The sequence below is a fragment of the Anas platyrhynchos genome, chromosome 1, assembly GCF_047663525.1.
Source record: "Anas platyrhynchos isolate ZD024472 breed Pekin duck chromosome 1, IASCAAS_PekinDuck_T2T, whole genome shotgun sequence".
Classification (NCBI taxonomy): domain Eukaryota; kingdom Metazoa; phylum Chordata; class Aves; order Anseriformes; family Anatidae; genus Anas; species Anas platyrhynchos.
This window is the reverse complement of record NC_092587.1, coordinates 100,992,944-101,006,286: the sequence shown is the minus strand read 5'-3', so window position 1 is coordinate 101,006,286 and position 13,343 is coordinate 100,992,944. Positions and strand designations below refer to the sequence as shown.

At 37.5% G+C, this 13,343-nt stretch overlaps 1 protein-coding gene across 2 annotated transcripts in view; it reads right to left on the bottom strand.

The window, feature by feature from the left end:
- ROBO1 (roundabout guidance receptor 1) overlaps positions 1-13,343 on the bottom strand; it is a 737,177-nt gene that overhangs the window by 645,994 nt on the left and 77,840 nt on the right. For both annotated transcript variants that reach the window (XM_038185492.2, XM_038185509.2), the window contains exon 5: positions 1,711-1,851. In XM_038185492.2, coding sequence (XP_038041420.1) covers positions 1,711-1,798 — 88 coding nt within the window. In that variant the 5' untranslated portion in view covers positions 1,799-1,851. The remainder of the gene's footprint in view (positions 1-1,710; positions 1,852-13,343) is intronic.

The window sequence follows — 13,343 nt, the reverse complement described above, 5'->3', positions numbered from 1 at the left end:
CTCTTTCTGTGCATTAAAAAATAATAAAAAAAAAATAGGAGAATTATGCCTTTGTAAGAACGTTGTGAAAAGAACAAAATGAATGGGATGAACTGCTTGAAGGAAAAAAAAAATAATCCTGCTTTATTTGATCTTTTGAGATAATCACACTTCTGGCACCCTGCCAGCTAGTCTGAGCACACTGATGTCTGGCCAAGCAGAGTAATCTCTTGGTTCAAGTCTAGGGTCTGTGATGAAAATTACAAAGCAGGGACAAAATCAAAATGCCACCTGTGATTTTATTCTGAAACTAATTTGACGGAAAAAGTAATACAATGCCAACAGCCTTTTTAGTAGTGTCTACAAAACTATGACTAAATTGAAATCAATGCAAGCAGATAGAGGTAGCTATCATGCAAATACATTTGGATCTGCAGGCGTTCCTTTTAAAAAGAGCAGTAGATGTCTTTCTGACAGGTAAATTGCTTTGAAATGATTTTTGAAGTCTGAGGTCAAACTTTTAAAATGATAATTTTAACTTACGTCTTCCCTTATTCTGGAGTCTTTTTGCATCTCCTACATAATGCATTTGAAGCCAACAAAATCAGAAAGAAAAAAGGTATCAATTCATTTCCTTAATTTACTTTCCACGAGCCACCATTCATTATAGGTCAACAAACCCTTGAAGGAAAAACCTTTTCCTTTCTCTTTCTATTGAATAGTTTATTTTCGAACTAGCTGCCTACAGATACATGGAGAAGAATTGTATATACAAAAAAGTCTGTATGTACAGTGTATTCAAGTCAAAAATCCAGCCAGTAATGTTGTCTACATTATTCAAATCCAAAACAGGGAAAAAAAAAAAAAAAAAAAAAAAAAAAAAACACCATTATGTCACCTTCTTTTTCTTTTAATATGTCTACTGGGTCTTCCTACATATTGCTGAACAAATACCCATTATTAGCAGCACCGAACAAAACTTGAGTTTTTCCATAACAAATATTGAAAATTACTAATAGTGACTCAAAAGCTGTTTTTACCCGTTTATTCTAAAGAGGGGAAAAAATAAAATTAATTCCTCCATTTTCTCCATTGCTTCAAGTAAAAAACACTGCTCACTGCAGCAGAGTGATACAGGTTATCTATCTATTTCACCGCCTCCCCTTTCAAGCTGGACAGCATTTTCCTGATTTTGTACACACTTACTACTCTTCTCTGCATGAGTAAGACTTGCCACATGTGGACAGAAGCACAATTATCAATGTCTCAAATTTCACCAAAAACACTGCATTTCAGCTATTTCACATTTACAGCGGCCTGCTGTTTTCCTCCTTCAGGAAAGATCTCTATAGATTTCCTATTCTCTTTGATCTTCAAGTCTGTTCTGCACTCTGTACTTCCTCCCCCCGTCAACAGTGCTAATCAAAGGAATGTTTTAATAGCCACCTTAATCTTCTCACACTTTGATTTTCAGGCCACTCCTTTTCTATACTGTCTATTATAATCAAAACAAAAAAAAAATACTGCAGCACAGACACTACTGAACTTATTAAATTATATTTTCAATACACAGTTATGTTCATAAATTTCTGAACTCACTCCCCCCTCACACACACACACATTAACATATAGAGAGAGATCTTTGTGTATATACATGCACTTATTCACAGTGACATCATTAAAATATTTCGTGAAAATATGAATATTCATGTTTAAATAAAAGGTACCTACCTGGAATAAGCTGACCCAGTAAGTGATGGCATCTGGAAAGGCTGCATACAGCTACTATGACCAAAAAAGGATAATGTTTCCATTTCATGATGTGTCCTTCCTTGCATTACACCAGCTCAGCAGTATTAATGTAAACGTTACCTGCAATAAGCAATGGAAATACGAACAGATGAATTAATGATAAATTTAAGTTACATCCAAATATTTTTGCCTAGTATAATTTTGTCAGATATCCTGGTTTCAGTACAGTCAACCACAAAAGTCAAATTTTCTAACACTTAGGAAGATATAAGCCACAACCAGAAATATATTAACTATCCTTGCAGAGCAGACAACCTCTAAAAGGATGCTTTATAGCAGGCACAAGATGACCCAACATATATTTTGAAGTGCTGCATGTTCTTTGGTTATGATGCAAACTGAGATATTAAAGAGATAGGATAATATAGTGTAGTTATATGTAAACACTTGCCTAAGCTTAAAAATATCCTACAATAACATTCAGCTTTGTGAAAAAAAAAAAAAAGCAGGGTAAGCAGGGTTAAAACTAAACACCAGTCCTCATCTTATGACATGATGTTTTGGCTGAATGAGGATGAGGGATAATTTCACCCAGTAATGACTTCACCTGTTAAGGTATCTTTTGAGTGTTTGTATTATTAAGGGCAGGTTTTTTTTCATTTGGCTGCCAGTAAAATTGAATCTTATGAAGGAAGAAAATCACATTATGATTCAAAAGATTTTCACACTAATTTTTCTGACCACTACAACTGTAGAATGAGAAACATTCATAAATCCGCCACTGCTTAAAAATAATTACTGCTCATCCTATTCATTTTCTTGCACTTCAGCTATGTTGGTGCTTAGGTCTTGTTTACAGTACACATCTGTTCACAATGCCTTTCCTTTACAGCTTTCTGAAAAATATAGCATTCTTTAAACAATCATAGACTTCTGAAAAACATCTTAATATTTTTAAACAAATCTCTGTAAATATATGCAATCTTTAAATAAATGCAACAGTTTTACTGCAGTGTTTTGCTTCTTTAAATTTGACAAGGGCCTCAATGCAGTCATGCATTTCAGCTTGTAATGTCCTATACATTGTATAACATATGGGGTTCACATCAAGTTCTGGCGATAAAAGAGGTATTTCAAGTGTTTGTCAAGTTACTAGACACTCACAACTGCCTGACCCTAACCAACAATTAGAGACCACTGAACACAATTGTAATCAACGGGTAGGCTGGCGCATGCAGTTCTATTCCAATAGTAAATATCAACATTGGAACTTGATAACATCACACCTGTGTTTCTTGTTTCTCTCTCCTTGTACTCATTCCCTCTGCAGTTGAGAGGTCTGGATTATGATCAGCAGACAGAATCATAGAGAGGTCATGAGAGGGTAATAAGAAGATGGACCCAGGCTCTTTTCATAGGTGCTCAGTGCCAGGACAAGAGGCAATGTGCACAAACTGGAACACAACACGTCATCTCTGAACATCAGGAAGCACTTCACTGTGCAGGCGATGAAGCACTAGCAATGTGTTCACAACAAAACATGTTGTGAAGTCTCCCTCATTGGAGACATTCAAAAGCCACCTAGACATGGTCCTGGGCAGCCTGCTCCAGGTGGCCCTGCTTGAGCAGGTGGGGTTGGACCAGATGACCTCCAGAGGTCCTATCACAAAATCACAGGATGGTTGAAGCTGGAGCACTGACAAAACTGCAGTGCTATCAGTCACTTGTTCAGTCTGCTGGGACAGCAATAGACTTCGTATTTAATGAGTGCAGATAGAAGAGTTGTATCATTACCATGAATATTTGGTGCCATCTGATAGTTTGGGATGTTCAAACATGCATAAATGAGTTAAATTAGAATAGATTCAATCACTTACTCATATTGCATTTTGCATTTGATTATTGTGCCACACCTGGACTTCTATTATCTTAGCAACCAGAACTAATAATACTCCATTTCTTACTGCTACTATTACTTAAACCGTACAAAGTGTTTTTTCTTGCTTTTTTCTCACTTTGCCTGCACTCGATACCAACACCCAATTCCTTCTCTTCCCAGAAATCAATGGCCAAGCTGCTGTTGCAAGCTGCTCTAAATGCTGTTTATAATATGACTCCAAGACTGAAACAAGGAATTGCAAATTCAGGCCTTCAGAATATTGATCTCTTTCTCTATGTTGTAGTACAGGCTTGTTTTATAAAGCTGTTTACCATATGGGCTTCAGATTGCCATAGTGTTTGCATCTGCATTTTCCAGTTGCATATGTAAAACTGAATGCTGCATCTGACGTAAAGCTGATGAGGCAGCCCATTGAACTCGGTTCACCAAACAACAAAAAAAAAACTTTTAGATTAGGATGTACTTTGTCATTACAATCTGAGATGCTCATACAATATACCTGAAAGAAACATTTCATTAATTCATGTTGCAAATTCATTCAAGGACACAGAGATTCAGGAATATGGTTTCCCACCCAGTGACAACACAGAAACCCTATCAACATCAACAAGAGTTCCAAGCACATGCTCTGTGGAGATTACTTCATTTATGGACCTTTGTACCAGGCTCAGGTGCTGGCAGTGGGGCCACTGCATGAGGTGATGCCACGGTTGCCCCATGCCAGCCCCTGGCAGCTCCAACAGCCCCGCTGCAGGGCACAGCCAGGTCCCACAGCCACCCTCTGAGAAAGGGAAAGAAGCTACACAAAGGAGAGTGGGAAAAAAGCATGAGAAACTGCTCTGTGAACACCTGGAGCAGAGGAGGAGGAGGTACCCCACATGCCCACATGCCCAATGGATATTCACCAGCAGATTGCTGACAGGACCATGGTGGAGCAGGAGTATTCTGAAAGGACTGAAGTTCCCTAGGAAGGACCCAACTGGAGTAGGGGAAGAGCATGCAGAGAAAGGAGCAGCAAAGAAGATCTGCTACAGACTGATCACAGCATCCATCTCCTTGCACCACTCAGGGTGTAGGTGGGAGACTGGAGATAGAGGAGTGCCCTACATATAAATGATTCCCATGCACAAGTCCAAAGTTTTGTCTTTTCCATACCTCTCTCTCCCATTTTCTGAATTGGTGGACTGTGACTTTTTAATCCCTTTCCATGTGCCAGAGCTGCACAAGAAGCTCAGGCCTTGACTGCATGGCTTGCTTGTTAAAGTATTTTCTCATCTAATTCTGCTTGTGCCTCATGTTTGAATATCAAATTAATATTGAATCCTGAAAATTGAAATATTTCAGTGTTATTTAAAACATTTGCTATTCTTATGGAAAATTTCATTGAAGATTGTTTTCATGAAGCCAAATAAATTTGATATGAAAACAAAGTTTTGTGTGTGTGTGTGCGCGTGTGCTCAAACAATCAGTTCCTGTAGATATTCGTTGAAAATAATCCTGAAGGAGAGGCTGATTCTCTATATTCAGAGTACAGTTCTTTCTTCTGAAAGAGCAGCCCTGATAACAGGGGAGATAAAGTAAGAAAAGATGTCATTGAAATGGAAAATGGTTTTCAAATACAAGTTGAGTTCAGCAGAAGAGAGGGATGGAAACAAGATCTTTCTTATCATATTCTACTGCCACAGTCCTGCAATTCAAGTACTACATTACAGCAGTGGAAGAAAACCACAGAAACGTAGCAAAACCAAAGGGAATGAGCAGGCAATTTAAAACACTGCTTACCTTATATTACATACTAAAGGACCATGAAGTATCTGCTATGTTTATGTAAAACTATTCATATAGAAGTCATAACACTTAACTTTCTGACTACAGTAACCAAGCTAAATGTTCCTGTGTCTGGTTTTACTCTTCAATTAGTTTTTCAGGGTCTGAACTACAAAACTAATATTGTAGAATGAGGACTGGCACTAATTAGATGTTGCCAGTGACAGAAGAAGGATGCACTAGCCATATAAACTTCAGCTGGCCTGAGACCTTGCTTAATACCATATTAGATGACTGCAGACTGAAGAACATGAAAGAAAAGATTCAGGTCCAGTGTCTATGGTGCACAATGAAGATAAACACTGGTTCCTCTATGACATTATAATCATTGAAGAATCAATGGCAAATTAAACTGCACAAACCCAGAGGGGAAAGCAGCACTATGGTAAATGAAGGGAAAGAGTCTAATCAATTATTTTCTTCCACTCTCCAAGCACAGTACTATTTATCACTATAGTCAGTGCAGCATTCAGCAGCAGAAGTAAAGACATCAAGTCATGACAAAAAACAGTGCTGGTTTTTATTTTATTTTATTTTAATAATTACTATTGTTTTTCTCAGAAATGGTAACTAAATCAGTAAGACTAAATTTTCACAGGATTTTGAAAAGAAAAGGACACCAAGGTCAAACAATTAAGATCTTAACTAACAACCTATTTTTATAAAACTACAATCTTTTGTACATACTATACTATTGTTTAACTGATGAAACTGAATTTTGACTTGCCATGTACTGAAAAGCCATTTTGGAGTGGACTTACAATTTTACTTAAAGGACAAGAACCAGACAGTGGTCTTTCTGAAGCAACATTACCTCCTTTTAAATGCAAGCTATTCATGCACTATTAGGCCTGATGATAGCGGATGGAGCTTCTCTGATTTTCAATCCTTTTGTTGAAAAGTCCCAGTGTCTATTCATTAGAATCCAGTTATCTCATCATCTGTTTAGACTGACACTACTTTCGAGCTTACTCCTCCTGTGCATTATCATCAGTAAAGTTACATATCACTGAAATGAAGAACTTCATTCTACTATTTTAAACATCCTGTCTGTTAAACTAAATTTATTTGGAGTTCTAAGAAGATGAGAAGGAAGTACGACCATACATTGTCTCAACTGTTTCCACTTAGGAGCAAGAATGACAACCAGTTGATGAACTAGGGGAAAAAAATCTGCCCAGCTCCTTTTTTGTTATAAAGTAAATCAACTCTTCCAAGATAAAAGCAACTGCAAAAATATAAATCTACTTAAACCACAATACATGTAGCCATTAGTATAGAGCATCTACAGATCCGGACTGTGATTCTTTCCGTAACAGCTTCAGCAAACAGCTCCATGCAAACTGGTATGTGTTACTTAATCATGAAGCTTACCTTATTTAATGTTTTAATATACCAAAACTTTTTTTTAATTATTTTTTAATAAATAAATTCTAGGAAAGTTTTTACAGTTTATGATAAAAGACTTGTACTTATTTTAAGATGGATTTTCTTTTGTTTGTTTGGTCAGTTTTGCTTTTTGTTTTGTTTAATCCAGTGAGAAAAGCAAGGGTAAAAAAAAAAAAAAAGAATTGAATGTCCTCAGTTTACTAGGCTGGCAGGTGACACAAACTTATGTAGATAGTTTTTCCAAGAGTTTAAGTGACTTGATTTTCGGGGGGGGGAGAAAAAAAGTTGTGTCCAGTTTTGCCCACTCTTACTGGGAGACTCGAGCAGAAACCCAAACATCAGTATCAGCCTGACAAACTGTAGTACATGCCATAAAATGTAGCCTAAATCCTAACTACACTCTACTGAACTACCTACACAGGAAAGCTTGGTGGGAGGAGCCAAACTCATGACAAAAGAGAAACTTTTTTTTTTTCCCTACTAGCCTCATAAACAATCTTTCTATCATAAAGTCTGCTAATCTCTGTTTCCTTCATTTCTCTGGCTAAATAAACTCTGAGATTAACTTTGTAGAAGGGGTAACTTTAACAAAGACATTTTCCTCAGAGGGGTCCATAAATGAGATAGCAAGCAACAGAACATGATTTCCACATAAGAAATCAATATATTCGTAGTTCAGTAAATATGCAATGCAGAGTAAAAAGCATGACCTGGAATATGAAAGAGTGTAAATAAAGAGCAAAAAACAAACACCAACAATCAGCAACAACAAAAAAAACATTAAGTGTAAAGCAGTGATTTCCAGTAGTTTTGTGCACTGGAGCTACCCAAGAAAACTGACAGTGCTCTGCATGCTCCTGGGCTCAAAACGTTGTCCCTGCCTGCCCCCTCCCCTCCCCCCCCCCTCTCCCACCCCCCCACCCAGCTGCTGGTCTCTCTCAAGGAGATAAATTAGATTAGAGTGCTCACTGTTCTGTCTTTTCTGCCTGCTGTGACAGGAGGAATACAGAGACACTGTCCAAGTGTGCAGGGTTCAGAAAAGCAACGTCTACCTAGAGGTCAATCTGGTGATTGACCAGTGTAAGAGAAGCTTCTACAAATTTCTATAAATACTTGAGTACCAAGAGGATAATGAGGAAAAAAAGAGGGCCTGCTGCTAAAAGTGGCAGAAGACCTGTCAGCAAAAGATACAGAAAAGGCTGAGTTATTCAATGTCTTCTATCACTTCAATTTTTCCCTCTAGTCAGGGGCCTGGGATTCTCAGGCCCCTGAGACTAGAGGGAGAAGACTTGCCCTCTGTGAAGGAGAATCAGGTTGGAGAGCACTAAACCTGGACACACACCAGTCCCTGGGACCTGACAGGATGAAAGTATAAGAACCAAGGAAGCAGAGCAGTCTCAGTGCAAGGCCACTCTTGACGAGCTCTGAGAGGTCATGACAATTGAATGATGTTCCTGAGAACTGGAAGAAAGCAAACATCACTCCTGTCTTCAAGATGGAAAATCCAAGTAAGAGTAAGCCAGTCAGCCCCACCTCAACCCCTGAGAATGTGATGAATCAAACTATTCTGGTGCCCTGAAGGTCCTGGTGGACAACAATTTGAGTCAGCAACCTGCCTTTGTTGCACAGAAGACCAAAGGTTTCTGGGCTGCTCTGCAAAGAATGTAATCAGCAAGTCAAGGAAGGTGATCATTCCCATCTGGTCTGCGCAACTGAGGATACATCTGGACCTCTGGGTCCAGCACTGCCTCCTCAGAACAAGACAGACACAAGATTAGTGGAGCAAATCCAACAAAGATAATTAAGGGACTGGAGCATCTCATGTATAGGGAGGCTGAGAGACCTGGGCCTGCTCAGCCTGGAGCAGAAAGGATGTAGGGGGATCGGATCCGTGTATATAAATACCTAATGGGAGCAAATAAAAAAGAGGGAACCAAACTCCTCTCACTGGTACCCAGTGACAAGAAAGACAAGAGAAAAAAAATGAAACATGGGAAATTACTTTTAGAAATAAGTGAGAGAGGGAATTAGGAGAATACAATAAATCACTAACCTTTTAGAAAATAATTTACTAACTTTTAGAAAAGGGGGAGAAAGTTAGGAAGTTAGGGGAATCTTATAAAGTAGAGATAGAGTGATAGACAGCATGAAACTAGGATGCTCAAATTAATTAAAGAAGCCTTGGGCCCCTTTATCAAGGTCAATCTCTTAATAAGAGTGTGAGCCTATCTTAAGAAACTGGTCCTGTAGATGGATAAGAGCCAAGGAGCAACTGAGTCTGCGCAAAGACAAGAGGTCAACTAGCAGTGACAAGGAAGAGTCATCAATATTCATCTCCACGACCCCTGAAGACCACCATCAGAATACACTGCGCAAGCGCAGATGGGAGGAGTTTATGGAAATTGCTCATTGGAACTAATTTTAATATGAAACAGGGACAGGTTATGAATATGTATGGACGTATTGTGAAATTTCATGCATATGTAACTCTTTACTGCATAAAACCAAGGCAAGTTGCCATGTCAGGTGTGCACAACTTTGGTGGTACTATCCCCGTGCTGCCCAGCGCTGAATAAACATACCTACTTTATAATCTTACTGATTGTGGAGTCTGTTTTCCGCAAGTCATAAGAAAACAGTTTTCTACCATGAGGGTGAGCAGAACAGGTTGTGTTTAGAGATAGTCTCCATCCTTGAACTTATACAAAATCTGAGAAGACACACACCATGGCAACCTGCTCTAGCTGACCTTGATCTAAACAGGGTTGGATTAAGCAGTCCCCAGAGGCGTCTTTCCTCCTGCTTTGCTGTCTGGGAACCACAGCACCAAATATGCATTCCATAGACTGCCTCAGAAATTAAAAAAAAAAAAAAAAAAAAAGTCTCTAACATAAAATGAGAAATGTCTCACAGAAAATTAGTCACAATATCCTCAGAAAATGTAGTATAGAGTAACTAGAAAAGCTATCACTTAAAAAAAAAAAAAAAACAAACACTAGGAATAATCATTTGTCTTGTGGGCAGTTCTCAATGTATGGTCAAAAACTGAAAGCTTAAGAGGTTTTTGCTGAGAGTTGTTTGGAATAACCTCATTGATTCCATGGGCAAGCAGAAGTACATACAAAATAATGCTAAAATACGTTATGCAGTGTTCTGTCATCTAAGTGCTTCTCGTATTCAGGCTGATTATTCCCCTGAAATGCAACAATCAATCCTAACTTGCAAGCTATTCTCTTGTGCAGACTTGCAGTATTGTAGGTTTTGTTATCTATTTTATATTCAGTCACTCACAGGGGAGCAATCAAGTAATTGGTAACAGTCACCAGTGAATCCACTGGATAAAAACTTTCCTTAAATCCAAGAGGTGATTTCATTCTTTTCACGAGCCTTTTTTGTTGAAACTGCTTACATAGCAAAAAGCTGTGGAAAGTGAGTGCAGACGTGAAGACATTTGTATCATCACAGCCAAGAAGCCAAACAAGAAAGTGAGAAGGAAAGGTCTTAGCTAAATGTTTTGCAGTGCAGGATACTGTGTGAATGTGTGAACAGGCACTTTTGTGAGAGGCAGAGGCAATGCAGCTTTAGAGACACCTCTAATCCACTAAAATTTATCCGTTTCAAATGTAGAAGAAAATAATGTTTTTGCCTGTTCTCCGTATCAAGCTGCCTGGCATAATTCTTACTTGTGGATCACTATTTCTTTATAATTAAAGATGTCTTTGATGCCTAAAGATGCATCACATTTTGAACATGAAACCTCTTTAAAGCTTCTGAGGTTACAGATACAAAAACTCAGGCAAAAAGGAGCAGAATTACAGTCTCCAGAAGCTTCAACTGACTTAATTCACACAACTCTAAAATACAATTCTTTTGAAATGTAACTAATAGACTACCTACAAGGTTGCTGTCTTTTAAGTGTTTTGACCTGTTTTAATGAGGTTTTCCTTTCCTGACTGCAATTCAACAATAATGAAACAAAACTGCATTTCTTTGACTTAATTCTGAACCCAAATCATAAGGCTTCCAACCCATCAGGTACTACTCTACATGTACTCAACAGAAAGCACAGAAAAAAAAAGCAACCTGTATGCTATAAAACCATTGTTTGGCGTTTTTCTTGGGTTTTGTAACACATACAGACTCCCCCCCTTCCCAATCTGGAAAAATGGCATATCAAAAGTGAAAGAGAAATTCCCATTAGGAATACTACTTGTGAATGACAGGCAGAAAAAGAACAACAACAACAAACACAGAAAGAGAGAGGTATTCAACTCCTACTATATCAGGTTCCTCCATCTTTCATTTGTATAAACCCTTTTTACAGAAAAGTAAAACCATACAAAAATTAAGAACCTTCGAATCTTCTGTTCAGACATAAATAGGTTCTTTCTAAGAGGTATGTACTTGTTAAAAGCAATAGTACCTCTTCAAAAATAGTAAGAATATGGTTCTGCTCTAATCTGAATTTATCATAAATTCAGTAACAGTGGACTCAGCCCTGTATTTTTCAATAGACAAATCTTAAGATCTGGCTAAATATCAAGATTTTTTTTTTGTTGGCCTTTTAAAAATACAACCAAACCATGATCTAAATAAAACAAGAACTCATATCTTATATTACAGATGCTTTATCTCCATTTCCCCTCTGGCATATTATATCAGCAATCCCCATCTTGACCACCATGATTTTCAAAGGAGTGTTTAGAAAAAGCTATGTCCGGTTATGAAGTTCCCAATGTGAAACACCATGTTTTTCAAACTGCTTTTCTAGACTAAATACTCATCACTTTTTCATCATGAAACCTCTTTAAAGCTTCTGAGGTTACAGGTACAAAAACTCAGGCAAAAATAGGATTAGTAATGCCTTGATGTACTTCTGATATATCAGTAGATATATCTTTTCTTTAAATGCAGAATTAAAAGACAAATGAAATCATTTACATATTCTAATCAATTTATTAATTTAAAGACTATCATCTACAAAGGGAAAGCTATGAACCTCCAATTAAAAAATATGAATAAGAAATGGTGTCAATTTTCAAATATTAAGTAGGGGACATTTGAAGCAGTAAAGTGGTAGTTGTCAAAAGTACTTCCGAACAGAGTCACATGGAGAAGAAGCAACGTTTGATAGAAAGAAAATCCAGTGCCTGAAAGGTTAAAAAGAAATAAAAATGAATGCATTTGGACTCCTCTATTATACCTGATTTAAAAAAGCAAAGGTATTTCAAAGGCATTTAGCTTTAAACATTCACAGTACCTTTGAATGTTCTCATCAGGACCAGAAAAGAGGGATTCAATTTTCAAAGATAATTGTGTCAGATAACTGTCTCATCCCTTTTCAGAAACAATCTGATAAATACCTAATTACCAGCCAAGTGATTTCAGAGCCACACAGATGGGTCTGAGAGAAGACTACAGGGAATGACAAGGTCCCCTAAAGCCATCAAGAGCAAGAAGCAGTTGGTTTGTGAATTATTTCATTTATTAGGCTGGTAAAATGCACAGAAAGTCCCCAGGGAAAACAAAATATTAATAAAATGTTGAAATGGTAAACAGCATCAATATTTAACCCGAGAAGTAAAATATTAATTTTCAAATAAAATGGGACTCAGTACTACAAAACAATTACATTCCAAAATTCATTATGTTTAATACTCAAGTACTCAATACTCATTTTAACAGAAAGCTTTCATATGCTACTCAGTCTAACCTGACCTACTATTGATATATAATACTGTAAAAATAAGTTACCTACAATTTGTACTGCAGTGTTGTTGCAAATTTAAAAGGCATTCTGCTCTTACACAATTATAAATTATTATTATGAAATTAAAAATTTTCATGGAAGCAGCCTTAACCATCGAACTAGAAAGAGCTTTCAAAACTTTCAAAAAGCCAATCCTGTAATCATTCTGAGTTCTTTGTGCTTGGAGGAGTGTTGGCCCCTACCACACATCCTAAATGTTAATGGAGTGAAGAGCATGAAATATCAACATAATGTTGCAGAGTTCAGAATCACAGATGGGAAGGAGAAGATTACCGATAATGCTTTGACAATATTAAATTGACCACGTTATATATTCCTCAGGCTTTATGAAATATGCGTTTACTTTGTGAAAAATGCAACAGATCTGGGATGGTGATCTCTAAAGTACACATTTCTGACCTGACTCTGCTCCCAGACTGGAGCAAATTGATTGGAATTTTGCAAATGCAATGAAATAGGATGGATCTATGCACTTCTGTAAATCCCAGCCACATAATTTAAAAATAAAGACACAAAAGCGTTACTTATACGTAGCAGAGAGGTGAGTCACTGCTGTTGAGTTCACAATGTGGGGACAAAGATTTAAACTAAGCTGGCTAATTTTACCGTTGAGTGGAACAGTAGTGATGACAACCTCAAGAGCAGAGGGACCGTTTTAAAACCTGTTCCTCTCAGATTCTCACCTATTAAGTGACAGCATTTCAGCATGCATCATTATTCGTCTTG